Genomic DNA, 21,408 nt, shown 5'->3' on the forward strand with positions numbered 1-21,408 from the left:
TAAAAAATTATACTAGTCAAACCAGATTTCCAATATGAGGATGAATTTTGATTTTGCTCTTTTTGTGCAGTTAGTTTTCAAGTAATTCCTCATTATTATTCTCCTAAATGCAGAAAAAGATGACTTCTTATTTGAAATACATTTTTAATGCTGCATGAATTCATTTTAATTAGGCACATAGGATGGGGGTGGAGACTGTCCAACTGGACACCAGGAACACTGGGTGGAGAACTGCAGTTTTCATAGCAGATTTAAGGTTATTTGAAATTTGACTTTGTTTCTATTAAGAAAAGGACCTTAGATTTTGAAATGCTGGAGGCAGGGGAATTAATTGCTTTCTGGTGTGCTCTGCTGAGGTCTGCACCTCTGTGTTTGCCTGCTTGGCAGCCTGTGTTGGAGCTGTACCCTGACAGCTTTGTAAGCTCAAGCTGTTGTTCTGCAACTCCTGGGAGCTCAGCCTGCCAGCTCCATCACCCCTGGGCAAGACACTGGGGAACTGAGAAAGTGAGCTATGGGAAACTCGAAATAAAAACATGTCCATAATTATTTTAGCTTGGATTTATTGGCAAATTGTGAAGGAAAAAACCCACAACAACAAAACCAAACCAAACACTTAATGAGTTGTGAGTGTTCCACTGAAGGGTTAAGGGGGACACATGGATTCTTGCCTGAGCATGCAATTCATGTTGCTATCTAGCCTTAATACCCCTGTACCAATGAAAGTACTCACAGCAGATGGAAGTTGTTTTGGGTTTCAAAAATGAAATGCCTGTGGGGGGGAGGAAGATGAAAGGGAAAAAAAAAAGATGAGTGTATATATTTAAGGTGGGTAGCCCAGCACACATATTTTCATGTGTATTAACATCAGAGAAAATAAACTGAGTAAAATTTTATTGAGAAGTATAAAATATAGAAGTTTTTTAGACCATTTCCACTCTGAAATAATTGAAGGAACACAAGATTTTGAATAACCAACCTTGCTGTTAACATCACATGTGATCTAAAGGGCATCAGTATGCTTCTAAATGTGAAGGGGGCCTACACAACAGAAGTATTTTAAGGAGCAAAATGGCATAGCAGCATTTATGATTCCCTCTTTGTCAATAACCTCAGTTATCAGCTGTCTCTGCCTATGCTCTGATGGTCTACTGCTGCCTCTTACATCTAAACCTCACTGAGACTAGTGTTTTTTTCTTGAATTAAGGATCTGCTGTGTTAGAAGGCTGGAATAAGAAATTAATAAGCAGCTTTAGCATTGCATATCTAGTGATTAGAAATTTCGGAGTGACAGGTGTTCTGCTTGTTGCTGAAACATATGGCATAATATTTAGCATTTTAGTTGAAATTATATTTATCTAGTAGAAATAGAGCTTTTCTGTGGGCATGTTTCTTCCTATGCAAGGTGTACTTGCATATATTGTTATTTGGCTGGATTTTAAAAATCAGTAATGTTGGCTACAGTTGTCTCGGATTATATAAGCTTTTACGTATCAAAAACATGGTCTGTGTTTTGTAACATAACCTCTGTTTACTGTGAGGTGTATGTAAGAAAGTAGGGAAGAGGTAGTGATGGGTTGAGACACAGCAAGACACTGGAGGGGAAGACAAGAAGTGTTAATATGTTGCAGGAGGTAAAAGTATGCCAGTGAAGGGGCTCAAGAAGGCGAGTGGTGCAGGCTGAGCAGTGGAAGAGTAGGTAGATTTTGGCAAGGGAATTTTGCCTAGATTGGAAATTGGGAATGAACTGAGGTGCAGAGAGGCCACTGAGGATGCAGTAGTATTAATGAAAGCAGTGGATTACTATGAGGTGGATAAATACGTTAGTAGGAGGGGTGGATTTTAAAGATATTTATCTTAGTGATGCTGTAGGAGAAAAGGTGGCATTTCACATCAGGAAGGCAGTGGAACAATCGTTGGGATTGTGTGAAAAGTCTCCGATTACAAGGCTGAGTGATTGTAAAGATAGAGTTGTCCATCGTGGCAAAGACAAGACTGGAAAGGACATTAAGCCCTCCCAGATTTCTCCCGCTTTCAGTGATGGCACTGGTCAGTCCTGTGCTTCCAACAAAGCAAAGTGCTTTGCCTTTGGCCTTTATTAGTTGCTATAAATCATCATGTCAGCCTCCAGGAGCAATGGGGTGGTGTTAGAGCCTTCCTGTATTGAGACCATCTCCTCTGGGTCAATTCCAGTTCAAAGGGAGGTTAGTTATATGTGCATGAACTAACTATCCTGCACATTTTCTCTGGATAAATATAAAGCAGATTCTAGGTCTGTCAGTCAGAAAACTTTATGAGTCTGCTTGAGGGAAAAAAAAAAAAAGAAGAAGAAAACTTAGTTCATTTAGAGTGTACTTTGTGTTGTTGCTTTTGAATGCAATGAATAAATTGTAGGAGGCAGAGCAGAGATAGCAAGCAGTGATACCAAACAGCTGACTTGTTTTTAAAAGTCTCCTTGGGATGTTGATGTAAAACTGCACAGTGATTTGGAACCTCCTTAGGTGCTCTTCTTCCTTCAGTTGAAACATCTGAGTTTCCAGGTGGTGACAAAGCCTGAAAGGAGAGACTGGGAGAGGAACTACTGGAGGGGAATTTCTGTTTGGAAATGCTCTGGCTGTTAGAGAAGAAAGCTTCTGGGTCAGGAAGCATGAGTGCTCTTCAGCAAGCAGTCTGAAAGGAAAGGTAAACTTAAAAACTGTCTCAGCATTGTGGCCGCTTCACTTGTGACGTTTAAACCATTAAAAAACTTGTGGGAACTTTAATCTGGAAAGGCAACGACCCCATACACCGAGGACAGCATGCTAAATTCCTGTGTTTAATACCTCAGCCTCTTGTAGCACAAATATCTTAGCTGAAGGTGGACATTCTAAAGATAATTGGTTCATGGCAGTTGTATTTATTAGTTGTTCTTTTAATTTGAGGCAATGATGGTATATTTCCTTTCCAGTTTATTGTCATCAAAGTCAGTAATGGTATTCCAGTTTCACTGTCCGTCTCCCCCAGAAATCCCAGGAAAGACTTTTGTTCACAACTTCAGCTAGGTTTTTGGTCACTTACAACATGGTTTGAATAGAAGTAGGATTAGATTATGTACATATGAAATAGAGTGTTATTGTCACATGGCAGTCAGTGTTGGTTTGTAGATTTTGGATGTGTTCATATAGCATTGTATTGGACTGTGGCAGTGATGCTGGAGGCTTCAGTCAGTGGTGCTCGTGTGGTCCCTTTCTGTCAGTTAAGACTCCCTAAATTATGTGCAGTGTCCACTGGAGCTGGTAGGTGTGACACAGGACAGCATGACACTTGTGTCCTCCTCAGCTGGCAGCTGAAAGCCAAGCAAGGTCACCTGAAATGGCACTGGACTATGGATAACTGGATCAGACCCTACATGTCCTACAAGTCTGGAGCATCTCCACTGAAGCCAGTGCAGATACTGGTGTGAAGGGAGGAAGAAGATGCTCCCTGGGGCGTGCTCAAAGGCAATGACACTGTTTTGCAGTGTGTTTTCTCATTTTAAGGTGGGCATAACTGGGCAATATGATCATAAATCATCTGCGCTGTCTGAATAGTGAATGCGATTGCTTGTTGTCATGACAACAAAAGATGGTGAAGTGTTTACATGAAAGTGAGTTCTGCACAAGCATTCACATAAGCTGTGTCTGATGATCAGTGTTTGAAGAACTATTCTGCAGAGAGTCCATTCCTCCTTTAAAATATTTGCTATATGTTTGCAGTTTTACCTCAGGATATATGGAAGACAGCTTTTTGAAAGCTTAACCCAGGACAGAACATAGGCTTTTATTTTCAAAAGGCACTCCTTAACTCAGTAATGGAAATACTACCTAGACTACAAATAGCAGCATATGGAAAAGCCAGCCCGTCAACTATCTGCTGTTTATATAAAAGGAGTTTGTAGTGAAGAGACTTCCTTTTAAAATTAATCATATAGTAACTCACTTTTATAATCCTTTAATATCTTTTTGACTTTAAAAGGTATTTGGGTTTAAGAGTATGCTTTGTGATATTAATTTTATCTCACTGAGCTTTCTTTCATATATAAATCTGTGCTGGGGCAGAGGAGATATTTATTCATTCCTTGGAAGTGCCTTTTATACAATGTGTACTGAAAAAGATGTGTGTATTTGATATTCAGATGGGGCAAACCACTTCTCTATCAGTAAATATGCTATGTAAAAAAAAAAAAGTGTAAGTGCTGCATACCATGAAATAGTTACCTGATTGCCCTCTTGTTGTACTCACCTTTTAGGATACTTTCAGCTGCTTGCTGTCCAGAAAGGTCTTCATGACCTTTCTGTTACACTTATGAAGAAGGTGCATTTGGTTGTGTTCATTTAATATGAACAGCATTTTAACACTATCAAAGAGATACATAAGCTGCAGTAGCCAGTAATATTATTTGAAATTCTTGCAGGTTTGGTTTTGATGACTAGATATTATATTTAATATCACACATATTTGTATTTTAATTATTTGTGTTTCTACAAGTGCGTAATTGTAGTCAAGGAAGCTAGAGACAGAGAGGAGTAGGGAAGAAGTTGATGAGAATGTTTAGATAGGACTTGCAGTTCTTACATGATAGGAAAATCTAGCAGAGTCAGTTTTTACGTAGACAGTGCTGCTATTTGAAATTTGAATTGGAAATGAAAAAATTTCAGTAGAGATTTAATGTATCTGAGATCAGGGGTTTTCCCTTTTGTTTTGGTTACAGCACCTAGCTCAACTGTGCAATGGCCCAGGAGTTACAGTGTTGTAATCCCAATTTAAAAAACCCTACTGATCTTAGAAAGAACTTGGCACTTTCTGAGGCAGGTCAGAACCTTGAAAAGTCAGATCTTTAGCCAGCCTTTATCTCTGTGCTTGTCTCTTAAATATTTCAGTAGTCCCTTAATCAAAATAAGAATGTGTGACTTCTTTCTTTGAATTATGCAGCATGCAAAATACTATTTAGTTATTTATTTCAGGAAGCAATAATGCATCAAAGATTGGTGTCAAAGGCTCCTTAGGTTAATGTGAGGGGCAGCATCAGTGATAATGAGGAAAAAAACTGGAATGACACCACAAAAGACAAGTGGCATGACTGGGTTTGTAAGACATTTGTAAACATCAGTGGCAAAACATATATTACTCATCTGTTTTTCTTGCAAGCTTAGAAATTGTGAATTTGTGCCAGTTTTCTGTACTGCTCTTTTCTGGTGCCATACCTGATGAGTTCACTGTAACTCATTTCCTCTGACAAAGAGACCAACTGGCTGTGTTGGTAATCTGCCACGTCTAGTGCTGGTGCTCCCAGATCCTCCTTCCTGCGCTGACTCCTTACATTAGCTCTGATTAGGAGGTCTTATTGGAAATCAACTGTGTAAGACAGAGACTAGGTTTTGGCATCCCTGTCAAAGGAACACTGCTTTTATGGGGTGCGCAGGGACCTCAGCATTGCTACGTTTTTTTTCAGGTAGCCTGCAATGCTGCTAATCTGAATTGTCTCAAAAATACCAGAGTTGTTTAGAGAGTCACTGGATGATAGTTGGCTATGTGTAGGTTGATCAACCTAATCCTGAGACTATGAGGGTGTGGGTTATGCAATTACGGCAATGTAATAGATCTCCACAAATAAAATTACTGGACTGTTGCTGCACAAGATGACTTACCCCCTTACACTGCTCCTGTTTCTCTTGTACATGCCCGTCGTTTTCCCGTATCAGACAAGCCAAGGAAGGACATGCGGTCCACCCTATCTCCAGTTTTTCTCCACGTTAGGCAGGCTCAGTGAAAACTAGAAGGAACCAGCTAAGGCGGCACTGAAGAAGCACCAAAAACAGTGTAGTCTTTTGTGAGCAGGATGCCAGGCTGAGGTGGTACCAGGGCATGAGCAGGCACCTGGGAACGAGCAGACAGGCCCCAGTTCTTTAGCTGATAGACATGGATGATCCAAAGGAAGTTTTACTCCTGTGTGCTTTCCCTTGAACCCCAGGAAGCTGAAGGATGGGACATGAAGCTCCAGGAAAATGTTACAGTTATGGGTAATCTTGTTTGTCTTGATTCTTTAGAAGTCAAATAATTCAGTGTATGAATTGACAGTCTTGCAACTCTGATATCCTTTCTTGAAGGTCTTCTATACTGTTTCCTGCTCTTGTAGTCTCTCTTCAGAGATTCCCCTTTGTATTTTATTCTCCATTCCATGAGAGTGAAATTTGGAGATTAACCTCCCTATTGGCCAGCTGGTGCTAGGCCAGCCATCGTTCTTCATAGTCCTCTGGAGCCTACCTTGGATCTTATTTGCTTGGCAGTAGTCCCGTTGATTGTAAATGTTTATATGGCAGAAATTCTGGAGTAGGGAGCATGTTTGTTCTTTCTGGTGACAGTAAGACTGCAAAGCAGAGCAAGATGAAGAAACCTATCTAATATATTGATGTGTGACTTCTGATGTGTTCTCTGTACAAGAGACAAAGATATGTACAAGCCAACTGAGAAAATAACAGCTGTGATGTTGGAAAGTAAGCAAAAGAGGCTTGTTCTTTCGCTTTCTCAGCCAGGAGTAGCTGCAAAGATATTTCTGCAGTTTATAATACGTTGGTTTCCATCAGTGTAAGGAAGAGGTGAACAGGTCAAGTATTGGAGTGATGATACCTGTACACACATTGTAGTTAGTGTCAGTCCTTCATGCTCACATTAAATTTTTAATTTTCTTTCAGCAGTACACATGTGTAAGTTGACAGTTTCCCAAAGGTAGAAGTGAAGGGGTTCCTGGTAGTTATAAAAGTCATAAAAGAGTGAATTGAGTATATCCAGCAAGTTAGCTACATGAATAAGATATGTTTCATTGTCTTTTTTTGCCTTGCAGGAAGAATGCAAACAAATACTGGCTCGGCAGAAGTCCAGTTCCCAGTCTGATTCTCATGATGATGAGATTTCCCCTCCTCCTCCCAACCCAGTGGTAAAAGCCCGACGCAGGAGAGGGGGGGTCAGTGCAGAAGTGTACACTGAGGAAGATGCTGTTTCTTATGTCAGAAAGGTAATGTGTTACTGTCTATCTGATTCTGAGATGTACAGGACGATCAAGTGACTCATATTTTGCTCATAATTTGGACTCACGGGGCAGCCTGTAGGATGGTGTCCTCATGCCCGCATATGCATGACTTGACCATCTTCACACCCAAGTTCTTTTGCTGCCTCCTTGACCAAGTACTTTCACCATCAATGTGGCTTCAGCATTCTCTATTTGTTCCTTTTGGAGTTGTGCTGCTAATCTGTTTTCCCCTCTAACAGGGTCGGTAATTCTCAGCCATTTTCTTGATATTCACAGACTCTGGCAGCTTCTGAGTTTTGTCAGAACCTCACAGTTTTGGGAAGCAGCCTTTTCTATTGCTGCATTTCCTTTTTTTTTTTTTCCCAAAAAAAGGTACTTCTAGCTCAAGTATTCTTCTAATCTAGGCCATTTAGATTCCCTAGACCATTCAGGCACATGGTTCCCATGTTGATTGGTGCCACCTAACCCATGGATTTTTGGAATTCTGTTGACTGTATTTGGGCAATTTTATGTGACCATTGTTTTGAAGAAATGCCAATCCCAAATCAGATAATTTCTTCAGTAGGAGCACGAATTTGGATTTCTCTTTTTTTAACTGCCTTTTTCACACAGATATCTAGCTATATTATATCCTTGATACCTCTTAATAACTCTGCAATTTTTTTTTTAAACTGGCCAAAGCTTTCAAATGTTATTAAAAGACAGACATTACAATAGCATATGTCATGTTTGTTTAGGGAGCTAGGCTAAAAATGCATTTCATAAGGTTGACAGATGCTACTAATGTGCTTTTGTGCATGCCTGGAGTAGCTTTAACTCAAAAAGCTTTTTCTTTATGGAAATACATTTTGTCAGTCACTGTTTTTTGGCAGAATACTTTTTGCCTTTGCAGTCAGATGTGCTTTTGTCATCCACTTGTGATACAAGTTCACTGGCTGCTCTGGAGATTTCTGTTCCAAGAAACAAAGAATTAGGAGAGCCTTTCATTCTAAAAACAAATATGGAAGAGTATTTTTGTGGCCGTTAAGTAATGCTTGCAAGTATACAGTAAATTTTAACAGCGCTGTGGTCAAGCTGTTAATGCACTGCACTGTTGAAAAACTTGCGTGATATTTTAAAACCCACTTTCAAAGACTTTTCTTTCTGTGCAGTTTGCAACATCCCCTTTAAAAACTTCCATGAAGAGATCACATTTGTCTCTGCTTAATATGGGCTCCATCTGACTTCTGAAAATCAAAGAAAATATTCCTTCCCACACCACTGAGTGATTCTTTTATGTTTATAATGGAACCTGAAGTTAACTTTATTTTCTTCCTTTTTCAACAATGATGTCAATAAGCCTTGACAGTAGCATTGGTAGGCATGAACCAGAAGAAGCAATGCAGATTATATTTTGTGTGTTCTGTGACTAGGGCTGTTATGATTTTAATTTCCTATGAACTGACTGAGCTTCAATAATTATAATTTAGGGGATGGTTTCTTGTCTTGCAGATGCTTCAAGGAGTATTGAACTAGCACTGGGAGGGTTTGTGTCAGTGCGTTGTTTTCTACCATCAACAGATGAATCCCATGGATGTGTGTTTGTAACAGAGATTTCTAGAACAAAGAAATAAAGGGAGACACTGCAAGGGAAAATTATGAAACTAATTTAAAAGTGTAAAAAGCAAGGCAAGGGTTGTGTTAGAATATTGCAAACAGATGGAACTTTAGATAGTAGCCAGGAAGAACCACTGGCTTGAATTCAGGTGTTGGATAGAAATACATCTGGGTCATATGCCAATTTAAAGGATCCCTTGAAGGGATGAGCTATAGGATAAGTAGTAGTAAAGGTAGTGCAATGAGTTATGTCACTGGAGAGAAAATCAAAGGAGATTTAGCTTTGGATTTGAACAAGCACATGGCATAGCTCCATTCTGAGGAGCACAAAGGAAGATCTCTGCAGAGGGTTATTTCATTGCTTCATTTCTGAAACTAGAGAAAGCAATATTTGTCAATACATCTGACATAATATGTAGTTAAGAACTAACAGAATAGGAATCTTGCTCTAAAGAGGGTCATCGGCTTGAAGAGAACATTCAGTAATTAGTTGGAAGAGTGTTGTAAGAAATGGCCAAGTCATTCTTCCCAACATTTGATTTTGGTCAGACGCCTGGTTACTGTGACACCTAAAGAATCTCTTCTGTGTTTTCTTTGTTCCTGCCCCAACCGTCCCACTTTGGTCTCTTGCCTTGTGACTTCCATTGCTGCAGATTTAGACTGTGAAAGGCTACTCTACACTATTCCATAATCAGCCAGAAAGGTTGGAGTTCAATGTCTTAGTGATTTGATTATCTACCCTTTTGGATCATTAGCAGTGAGCTGAACAGCTAAGGATATTCTCAGTAGAGCAAGGATTCAGGACTGCAATTCAATCCAGGGTTTGTCCGATAGGGCAAAAATCAAGAATAAGATACTGTCCAAATGCTCGTTTCATTTAACATTGAGGAATTTAAGCTTTTAGATAGATAATGTTTCACTCTGATACAAATATTCAGTTTCTACATATAAGCTTTTCTAGACTTGAGTAGTTTAATGTCTACAGCAGTCAGTATAAGTTAAGCCTGAAGCCAGAGTTTAGCTTTAGATCTTCATAGTGCAGTATTTTCCCTTGAAATAAATCCGATCAGTTCTTTGTGAGAACTGGTTCTACATCAGTTTTCCCATTTGAGGCATCCTGCTTCTGGTTGGATGGGGAAAGGAAACTACCTACACATCAGCATACACAGTAACTTAAGATAGATGTACTATTTCTGTTATAAGAAAATGTGAAAGATAAATGCCAATTATCAGACCTTTTTTGTACAGTAATTAAAAAGGCAAACAGGTGTTGATTTTCAGATTGGAGTATAGTTTATTTAACACTTAAAACTTTTGCTAGAGTTGATTGTGTCCCGTTATAATGAAACTATTAAGGAAAATCATATTACTAAAGTCAAAGAACATCTTTTACAAGTCATAACCTTGTTACAAATTTCTTGTGTCTCATAATCCCCGTCTCTGACTGGCAGAAGGTGACGCTTGGTAAATAAAGAGATACAGTGTTTACTCATATCTTACCAAAATGGAAGCCTAATTTGCAAAAGTCTTATAAAAAAACCCTTCACCCAGTATGAAACATACTCTTGAATTTCAGCATGTATTTTGAGCAAATTAATGTACAACAGAACTTTTGCCATCTCTCCAATTAACAAATAAAAATGCCTCTTCATCCTCAAATGCAAGTCCTTTTTGTCTGCCATGAAACAGAGGCACAGGATTTTGACCCAGGTGGGCCTATAAGGAGCTTGGTTCCTTATACTGCTGTCAGTACTGAAAAGTGTGGTTTAATCAACACATTTTTACCTTTTACCTAAGGAAATTTTGCTCATTCTCTAGTTTTAAGAGGTTGCTTCTGATATTGTTTGTGGGGGAAGAAGACTATGAAATATGTTTTCCTCAGTCCAACAGATTTGAAAGGCGACTACACAGCTGCCAGTACCTACTAATTATAGTATTTTATGGGTATCCTTCTCCTCACTCATCCTGGATCTTCTATTTCTTTTCTGGTTGTCATATTGAGCACATAAATTCTTATCTTCACATTATCAAAACAGTAATTTATTACTTTCTTAGTGGCTTTATATTATGATCTAAGACTGTCTTAGTGTTTGAAGTCAAATTGTATCCATTATCTTGAACGGTGGAATTTTCTACAGATTTCAAGAACTATGAAAAAATGCGACCAGGCATGTAATTACCCTTCATTCTTTTCTCTACAGGTTATTCCAAAGGACTATAAAACTATGACTGCTCTGGCAAAGGCCATCTCCAAGAACGTGCTCTTTGCTCATCTTGATGACAATGAACGAAGGTATGAGGTGCATTATGATTTAAAGGAGTCTATAGCTTGATCAAGGACAAGAAATTATATTAGATTTTAACTCTTGGATCAGAACTGCTGTCTCATTTGAGTCATACTAGGTGCACTGTCATACGGTATTACGACAGAGGGTAAAATCACAAGCTAAAAAAAGGCAATAACAAGTTAGAAAGTATTCAGACATATTTATATTTTCAAATCAGCTGTGCCTGATGAACTTTATTCTAGGTTACTTAAGGAACCTAAACGATTCTATGATTCTTGTCATTAATGACCTCAGTGGTGGAGTGTTGAATTTTTAGACTACATGAAGATCGGAAGAACTGCTAAAACATTGGGAGACAAGGCTAGGATTCAGAATTACGCTGACAGGTTGAAGAAATGTTCTAGAAAAAGTGGAGTGGATTGTCACTTAGCCAAGAGTAGAGAAGTACATTTAGGCAAAAAGAACACCTTTATAACTATAAGATGGTTTTGTAGTTTTGGTAGTTCCTTGAAAAAAAAAAGTGGATTATTATGAATCGTGGCCGGAACATTAGTTCAGAAAATACTAATGTTTTACTGGGCTAACTAAACAGGAGACATGCAAGACATATCCTGATGTTGGAAAGATTTCAACTGAAACACAGTGTCCAGTTTGGGCACTGCACTTCAAGAATAAACAGTTGAAGGAAGTTCAGGGAAAAGCAGTGGGAAACGATCACAGATCTAGATAACATCACTTCTGATGAAAGAATGGGATTGGTTGGCCTGCAGGAAAAAAATCAGGGGTAGAGGGACACAGTAATAGCTTATAATTATGTATGAATAATGGCATATGAGGAATAAACTGCTGTGTATGCCAAAGGGTAAATAATAATGGATTTGAAGTGCTGTAGGAAAGAGGCAAGTCACATACTAAGATGAGGTCTTTGGCTGCTTAGGTAAGTTATGGAGTCTTGACCACTTGAGCCATTAAGAACAGATTAGACTATGGTCTGCCAGGAATTTCATAAGTAGTGTCAGTCCTGTTTTGCAGTAGATAGGCTAAGTGATGTCATGAGGTCCTTGCCAACCGTACTGTTCTGTGCTCCTGTGGTTAGAAAGGACAAAGACTTTGTCTAAACTGATGTTTTTAGTACTGGTGGAACATCAGCAGTACAGTCATTTGGTGGGGCTACTCAAATGCTTTCAGTCAAAGCATGTTCCACGTGTGCAAAATTTTGTCCCTCTTGCAGGCGTTTACACAGTTTAATTACTTTCCAATTCTAATTATTAGGATATCAATTAGCATGCAGATTGTTGAAATAATTAGAAGAGGATTAAATTTTCACATTTCTTCTATCTTTTTCACCCACAGCAGAGAATTCTTGTACAGAACTGCTGTAAATCCTAATTATGTTATTGACAGGCTGATGTGACAGACACTGAAAGTACAGGTTTTAGGGCTGAAAAAGGGACATTTACTATGTTATCAAAGTAGGCTGAGAGAGAAAAATTGAAGGAGAAGTGCTTTTTTGCACTGTGCTGATTGTACATCATGGTCATGGTCTCTTCTGTGCATTCCCCATGTCCCATTTACCTCTATTAGCCAGGCTTTCCTGTACGGATATATGAGGAATTAAGGGATGAGCACAGATTCCCATGTCTATGCTACAGATGGGTTGTCGACTGTCTGCTTTTGCAGTCCTCAAACTGTGCCTTGATCAGGTGTGTGCTGCCTCTACTGTCAAAAGATTTAGAAGCTTCTTGGTTTCTGGGTTGTGCACTGGAGCATATTCAGCTGTATACCATCTCCCTTGCTCAGGGGTGTGTCTGGGTGCTTCATTCAAGCCTCATGACGAGCACGGCAAGCTGTTGCTGACATTGGGGCGGGGGAAAGGAACTCAAAAGGATGCATGCATTCTGCTTTTGCAGGCAGGATTGCAATGAATGAATAAACTGTTCTCTCTGCACTTTACTAAGCTCACTCTTGACATCATGCTATTGCCCTTGTCTGGTTTCATTTGTCAAGTGTGGAGAAGTCAGCAAGTTGGAGCATAGCATTGCCGTCACTTCCAGTTTGCATCTTGTTGATGCAGATGCTCAGTTCAGTAACATAAGTGAGATATTACTTGATTTGTGTTCTGTCCTCTTGGAATGGTGGAAAGCTAGGTGAGGATATTTCGTTTAGTGTGCTGCAGTGGTGGTGTTTATTTTCCTTAGTGCTTTCTACACTGAAGGCAGCATCATCGTTTCATTTAATTTCATGGTTGACCATTTGCCAAGATGCAGGAGATGTTCAGGTGGAGGAGGGATGGACTAGCAGGGCTTAATTCCTCATTTACAACGGATGACTCTTAAATTTTTCCTTCTCTGAAAATATATTTATCTTAATCTACTTTATGGCTGTGCTGTCCATGTGACTTGTGTTGCACTTGCTGCTTGGCAGCTGTGAAGGTCCTTATGTCTGACATAAACCCTTATTTATAAAGGCAGTCTGTAGCACATTATCTCTGTGTCAGATATTCCATATCAATGATTAATTGCATGAGAATTCATGCTGAAGTTAAGGTAAACAAGTATCTTTTTGCACTGGTGTCTGAAATAATTTTGTTCAAGTCTTACTTTAGATAGCATCTTTTCATGTGCCATACTTAAAAAAGGTTTGCCATCTATCTCATGCATGCACACACACACACGCACATACACACAGTCTCTGGTGTAAAATTATACTGACGAGTGCAATAAAAGGGAAACTGTAACTGCATGAGTATTAAAAGCAGCAAAGCTGCAACTTTTGCCAAAATGTTTATTTCAGGAGTTGCTAATACTATAAAGAACAGTGCAGCGCTGCAAAGTGATGTGGTGATCCACTGTTTTCTCATGAGAATTTTCCACTGGCTTCAATAAGATCTTGATTAAACTCTGGAGTAGGGTTCTGGTTCTCTCAAAGACAGCAGCAAAATGCCCATTATCTGAACTGGAAATGTGCTTTTAATTGTAAGGGAGCTATTGTTGTCATTTGCAAAACCAGGAATGTGTGGCTTTTTAACTGTGCTTCCACACATGTGCACCTGATACGTATTTTATGTGCATCCTCCTTTGCCTAGAACTGGTCTGTTACATGCTCACTGACAACAAAACCTCAGATGTACATAGATATATCACTCATTACCTTAAATTTTTTTGAATTTATGAGAAACCAGCTGTAAAAAGTTAAAGCAACATCAGGGCTTTACAAATTAATTTCTTACTGTGTTTTAATAGGTATAGTTTGATTTTGATTGTTTATTAAGATATTGCACAGCTAACAAATGCTGGACTGTATTAAAAATTTCTGTGAGATACAGGCATATTTACGAGCTGTGGGGAAAGGAGGGATGTTAAGGGGGTGATGGGCAGATGTGTATCAGTGTGCCTACCTTTGGGCTCATCCTTGTTTCTTGTCTGGTTATCAGCCCAAACAGTTGCAGTCTTCTCAGAACAGCCTTATATAATGTGTGCCTTGGTGGGGTTTGCTGCACTGATTGGCATGTGTGGCAAAGCCCTTTCACTTTGTCTCAGGCTTTGACTTATTCACTCACTCTGCAGTTAGGATGTATTTAATGCCTGGGTAGTTAAGCTTGGATTTTGATAGTGCTGTTGTATCCTACAGGTCCCTAGGCATGTGTGCTCTAATTTCTCCTCCTTTCCCTCACCCTGTATGATGACATGTTGGCAGGCTTATGTTCGCATGGGGGTTTTGCCCTTTGTTCTGTGTTTCTTCTGTACCCCACTTCCTTCATGACTCCACTCAAAAACTCTTTTAGAAGAGATGGCTCAAATTGTCTTGCTTGGTGAGCAGTGAAGCATGTTAGTTAAGCTCAGATGTGACCGTGGCAAGATTTTCTGGAAAAGCATAGTTCATACTGGTGTGCAAACATCATGCAGAAGCTGTGGAGGTGGCCACCAAGAGGACAGTTTTCCCAGACAGAGAGCACTCTGAAGACCTGGTAGTTATGATCACTGCAAGATCAGCAACTCTGGTCCTGACTTGGTACTCACTAAAGCCTTACGTATATATGCACAGTCCTGCAAAACGGCTTCTCGTGTGCCAGCTCTGAAGGAGCTCACTGCAGTGTAGAACAACATCTGATACAGAAGGCAGCGCTGTGCACCCAGAACTAGGAATTGCTCTGCAGTCTGTTCAAGGATGAACAGCCCTCAGAGAAAATGTTGGTGGAGCTGGACCTACAGCCAGGTAAGAGGCATTCACCCTCTCTTTCATTATACTGGGGAAAAGTAAAATGGTAACATTAACTGTGAGGGATTTTTGCACTATAAGCATAGATTTATTTTTTATAGATAGTGTTCTTTGCGACAGTTTGTCTTTAACATCAGTTGAGGGCAGAAGCAGTCTTGTTTCTCTGCTCTTCATTGCAACAGTGATCCAAGAAGTTCCAGTAAAAAAAAATAACTAAAATCCTTGATTATGGCATTTGTACCTTGATAAAAAGAACCTAAAGATGAAATTACAGACTTTGCAGAAGTTCATATTTCAGCAAGTGCATCTATATTTGTGATGTCCCTCCAGAATGCTGATGGGAATTTAACCTTAACATTCAAGAGTTGTCTTAGGTGGCCTGCATTACAGATTCTAATGGCTAAATAAGGGGAAGAAGTTCGTTGCTGATCTTATCCCTCCAGGTTCCAACATGATCTCATGGTTCAGGTCCATTCTGAAGGCCATTAAGAGTTTGCATAAGTTTCCCCCTTCTTTTGGTCTGTGACATTTGAGAATTTTGCATATGGGAGAAATCAGCAAGGCAGGGTGCATTGTACTGATGCCTTCTCTTCTGCTTTGGTTTTGTTCAGTCAGCAAGCAGTGAATGATTTCTATCTATGCAAAGACAGAATTACACCCATAACTTGGCAGCATTTTATTTCCTCTCCCATTCTTGGATATCCAGCAGATTAACATCCTGTAAGGCTTCCTAGTTGTGAAATGGTGTATAAAGTCAAAATGGTGACAAGGGGCTAGTCTAATTGTCTTAATCTCTTCTAACCTGGCAGTGTAGCTAGTAAGAATTTTTATCGGTTCAACATGTAATGCTGGAATACAAGTACACCTACTTGGCTCTGCGACTATTCAAGATACTGAATAATAAAGGGGGGGGGGAAGGGAAGAAATTGTTCATTTTCCTTCTGTGGATAAAAAAAGATATTTTTTCATCGTTTCATTGACAGGATGTTCTGTCTTTAGTGGATGGGGGCAGCCACCGAGAAGGGGGGCATTGAGAAGGTTCAGAGGTGATCTGCTGTGGGAGTGGAAGTTGGACCCAATGCTGATGATTGTCGGGGAGGAGAAGGAAACAGAACTGAAGCATAACCAGTGGGTGAGAGCAGGACTGAGAGCAGCAGGAGTGTTAGTCCTGGTTCCAGGATGTCACCAGTGCCTGTCTGCTCTGCTGTGAGTCATGAGCCACGTCTGTCAGTCCCTATGCAGAAGCTCAGTGACCTCCTGACCACATAAAGGAGTGGAACAGATGAACATTCACCATATCTTTATGTAAATGCTATGTAAAATTGTATATGTAAATGCTATGTAAAACTTGTTCATCAAGGAGTAAAGAGAGTACATAAATATTTAACATGCACTGCCAGCCTCCACTTTCAGCATTTTAGCTAATATCATAATTTTTACCAGGATTTATTCTTCATTACTAATATATAGGCAGCTGTAATGCCTGCAGCAGCTTTCAAAATACTTATGTGTATTTTATTGGATTAATAATAAATTCATTTGTTTGAACAGTATACTGGTGTGGAGCTTCTTTGGAAACAAGGGTCAGGAAGTTGTATTTAATGCTTTTACTGAAATATTGAGCTCTTACAAAGGTGCAAAATAAACAGTAGACGAAACTGCTGTATTTATTACAGCAACACACAATGTTGCATTTACTCTTGTGTGCTGCCTGTGTGGCAAAAGTATGAGAATAAAGGGCATTTTTTATTTTATGTGCTTGTTGGGGCCAACATGTAAAGATGAAAATTGGCACTTGTACTGGGCATGCAAGCCAAGCAAGTATTTTCTTAAAACAAAAATTCTTACCTTTTTCCAAACAATGTGGAGGGCACATGCTACTGTGATACTGTAGATAAACTTGGAGGCATGTTGTTGTAGATACCGTCATCTTACTGTTAGCATTTCAGAAAAATGTTCTACTACCTTCTTACAGGTGTGTTTTAAGTAACCTGTGTTCTGCAATTCAGGCAGCTTTGTAAGCCATGATTGGTGGCAAAGTGGGGTCCTATAGGGACTTACTGGGCATAAACACATGCTGTTTGAAAGACATTAATGTCCAAATTAAGAGTTCCTCAGCACTGAGACACAATAATGTTCTTAAAATGTGTTAAGGGTTGCCACAGAGGCAGAATGAGTAATCATGTGCCTGTGTCCCCTGAAGACAAAACGTCAGAATCAGACTTAAATTGAACAAGATGGATGTAAACACGTGGTAGTCATTTCTAGTGGAAAGGACGCTTCAGTAGATTGTAGAATCTATAATTGTTACAAACAGGTTAGGCAAATCGTGAACATAATTTAGTTTGTCTTCTGGATGGGTGAAATCTCTTAGCTCTATTTTGGATCCTCAGTAGTGGAAACTAGTGCATTCTTTATACATTTTTATTTTCTCTTTTTTTAATTTGCTTGAATGTTTATTGTTATTTCACACATCTTCTGTTTCGGCAGCTAGATGAATCTCTTTCTCCCTATCTTCCTTCGCAGACCAGGTTCCTCAGACGACTGACCTTTTTGTTTTCCTCAGTCTTCTCCAGTTGGTCCACCTATTTCTGGTTTCTTTATATTTTCCACAGCAACAGGATATTGTTGACTCCTATTTAGGATGTCATCACTGGAATCACTGGATCCTTTCCAGCAGAATTGCTGCTTGGCAGTGAATCTTCAGCATGTATTTATGCTGTTGATTACTCCTACCCAATACACTTAGCGGCTGTGTCTTTGTTGAAAGTATATCTATTTTCTCAGACCATTTCTTCAAGTTGTAATCATTTTACATCCTAATGTTTTTTGAAGTGTTCACAGCTCCTTTACAGCCAGGTATTGTCTTCAAATTCAGAAAACACAGTCTTTATCCAGGTCAGTAATGACTTGGGTACTTTTTTTCAATACATACATAATTTAATGTTAGAAAAGTGGTTTTCCATAGCTAACAGATGATTTTTAGTTGTTCTCCTGTTGATCTCATATTAAAATATTCTTGGAACTTGTGGTGATTAGTGAATTTCAAGGACATTATTATTGCTATAAGTTTTATTCATTTCTGCATAATACCATGTTTTATTAAAGCACTGGCTGCAGGCCAGCTGGAAAGCCTCATATATGTGGAAGAAACCTAAGATGGCACCATTCAGGAGCAAGATATTTTAGAAACAGGATGCCACAGCTATGACATATTCAGTAGACATCCTGTATATTCCTTGCATTTGTAACCTAACTCTTTTGTTAAAAAACAAACATAAATCTAGCTTCTGCCTGTGCTTCATATGTGTCTAAGTGTGCAGAACAGTGCAAGAAAAATGCCCTTCCCGTGATACTGCATTAGTATTTCTGCATCTGCAAGAGTCCTTGTTGTACTAAAACCGCATGGATGTTAAGGGGGGATATTTACTCTGCCTGCTGTAGCCATCTAAGTTAGCTGGTGCTCAAAACACCTCAGGAGCCTCAGGGTATGGTTTCACCATTGATTTAAGCCAAATTCTGAGCTGGTACCAAAGGAGGAGGTGACACCATGAGTTCCAAACCTTGGCTGCATGTTCCTGTTGCTCTCATGGCTGCGGTTAGCCAGATTAGCTCTCTGAAAAGTGATCCTCCCCTGGAGGGTTAATTGTCAGTCAGATCAGGTCCTTCCTCCCACCCTGTACCTGGCTGCAGAAAGACTTTGGCTAGATGAAGGGAGGAGAGAAGAGGGTAGCACCTCCCCTCTTGGCAGAAGCAGGGACCAAAATCAAATTAAGCGATGGCAAAACTGCACCTTAATTTCCCTCAGAGAATGGAAATAGATGGTGTGAATACCTCTATAATGAGCTATTGTTCCTTGCCAAGAATGCTCAAAATGTAGAGTTAAGCCACTCAGAAGACGAGAGATGAAGAGAAAGAGTAAGAGATGAGAGAGAAATTGACAGTAAGCATGTCAGAATGGGGGCGGAGGGCTTTGTTGAGTCAGTAACATGGTTTTTGGGGTTATATTAGGATTTTTTTGTGACCAAAGAGTTGGACGGGTTTCTTCGCCATCTTTTTTGGGAGTAGCAACAGAGAGTGGAGGATGGCAGCATCATCCCATTGTACTTTGTGCAGGGTGCACAGCAGGGAGGGCTGCATCCTCTGATGGTTTGTAGAGGTGTGACTGTCCCACCTGTGCTAGAACTCCAGGAGACGGTCAGCAGACCGTGGTAGTGTAGGGGCAGAGGAGATATGTATGTTCAAGTTATATGTATTGTAACAGATTTAGTACTGAAGAAGCTGGTGCAAAACCTCTCTGTGCTCTGTGTGGAAGAATTTTTTCTGATCATCAGTTGTATTAGATGATCAGCCTGTCTTTTGAATTCTACTTGTAAGCAACCAAGAAGAAGAAACTCATCTCTCAAAGCAGCCAAGGCATGCTAAACAAATCTTTCCTTCTTTGGATAACACTAAGGTATTTTCCAGGTAAACTGCCTGGCAATCCAGCTTTTCTTTGTGTCTTTTATCCCTTGTTTATGGCCTTGATTCAGCATGATATTTAAAAGTGCGTGTTTAACTGTGAGTTGTTCCATTGACTTGCTATGGATGTCAAAAGAACTATTCATGTGTTTAAGTGGAAGCACATTCAGTCCTGCTGAACTGGAGCTTGCCAATGAGGAATACTGCTTAAACTAGAAAAAGTTATGGATTTTGGAGACAACAGTAATCTGGCAGCAGAGATGGAAATGAAACCAGGTAGAATTGCCCAGCCATTTGGAAAATAAATGATCCAATTCTCCATTCAAGGATTAGCCATGAATTTAACACTGACTTTATTTTCCAGTACATCCATCTCATTTATCCAAGAATTACTGTCTTTAATTACCATTGTAGTGCCTGCAGGCAGCAGTCTTTAAATTAGTTATGCAAAGTTCTGCTCTCAGCAGTCATCAGGAGATTGTATCTACTTTAGTATCAATCCCTGCACAACAGCCTAACATAGTACAGACTTTGTACTAGGGAAATACTTTGTGATGTCAGTATTTGGCCTGGTAGATAGGTTATTCTCTTAAACATAACTGAAAGCACACACATTTGGTATTTATGAATATTTTTATCTTGAGAAACAAATCCTGTCAGTTCATAGCTTTTTAGAGGTTGTGATTCACCCTCAGTGTTTTGTTAGACAGTTTATATTCTTCATCACAAATACTAGCGGCGCCATTCCTAATGGTAGTTATTTTTAATTCTGCATAAAGTAGCGGTTTACATATGGGCAGTATGTCACCCATTCTGAAAAACAGAGTTAAAACAGAGAAGTAATTTACATAAATCCTTAGATCTAGAAAAAATAGCCTGAGACAAATACTGTTCATGCATGCTCATGAAAAAATCTTGAGTCTAAACTTATCTTTCTCTCTGTCTATAAAATAGAAAAATTTAGACTACTGCCGAGTTTAACAGGCCTTGTAAAATTCTTCTACCACTGCAGTATATATGACCGTGCCATTGTGTGCTTCTTTACACAACAGTTAGCTGGCAGTGATTCTGAAAATGCATTACTCAATGCTAAGGCTTTCCAGAATTAAACACAAAGGTTGAATAAAAGAACATCCACTCCTCTCAGCAAGTCTTTGTCTTCTGCATCAGAGCAGCTGGAAGCAGTAATTTGTCTTTGTGCAAGGACGAACAAGGGTTTATTTCAACTAAAGCTCTTTAAAATGATGCTTTCTTTTATTTTTTTTCCCCCAGAAGGGTTGTAGGTAACTTGTCAACCATTACTGTTATTCTAATAAGTCTTCATTAGGTGATTGATTCTGCAACCTTGCATGGCTTTGAAAGCCTACGTGTCTTCAAGTGAGAATATTACCAGTACCGGTACTGGAGGATCAACTGTGTGATTAAGTTGCTTAGTTTTGCATTTAGAAGATGATGTTCAAAGAGCTTAAAGGAACTAGATATTCACGTTGATTGATATATAGTGGGAAGTGAGCATCTAACTCTTACAGGTTTCTCTTGAAAATCCCCATCTTATGCTCTGAATGGTTAGACCTCTGCATTTCCTTTATGAGATGACATCTGTTTAGTAACACCATCTTTGGCAAGACGGAAGGAAACGGACATTCAAACAAAAAATAATCTCTCATACTACAAGGTTTCATCGTGATTTTTTTCCCTATAGAGAGAGAGGATTCAGCTCAGCAACCAGATGAAATTGCTCTGTCATTCTAGTGCACTTAATGGAAATACCAAGTGTAAGTTATTTGTCTGTTAGACTGCTAA

General features: G+C 39.4%; 1 protein-coding gene across 4 annotated transcripts in view; it reads left to right on the forward strand.

Annotated features, from left to right (window-relative positions):
* Positions 1-21,408, forward strand: part of PRKAR1B (protein kinase cAMP-dependent type I regulatory subunit beta) — a 100,823-nt gene that overhangs the window by 8,490 nt on the left and 70,925 nt on the right. For all 4 annotated transcript variants that reach the window (XM_027803937.2, XM_055708726.1, XM_055708727.1 and 1 more), the window contains exons 3-4: positions 6,857-7,027; positions 10,840-10,931. In XM_027803937.2, the coding sequence (XP_027659738.1) occupies positions 6,857-7,027; positions 10,840-10,931 (263 nt within the window). The remainder of the gene's footprint in view (positions 1-6,856; positions 7,028-10,839; positions 10,932-21,408) is intronic.

The sequence above is a fragment of the Falco cherrug genome, chromosome 4, assembly GCF_023634085.1.
Source record: "Falco cherrug isolate bFalChe1 chromosome 4, bFalChe1.pri, whole genome shotgun sequence".
NCBI classification, from domain to species: Eukaryota; Metazoa; Chordata; class Aves; order Falconiformes; family Falconidae; genus Falco; species Falco cherrug.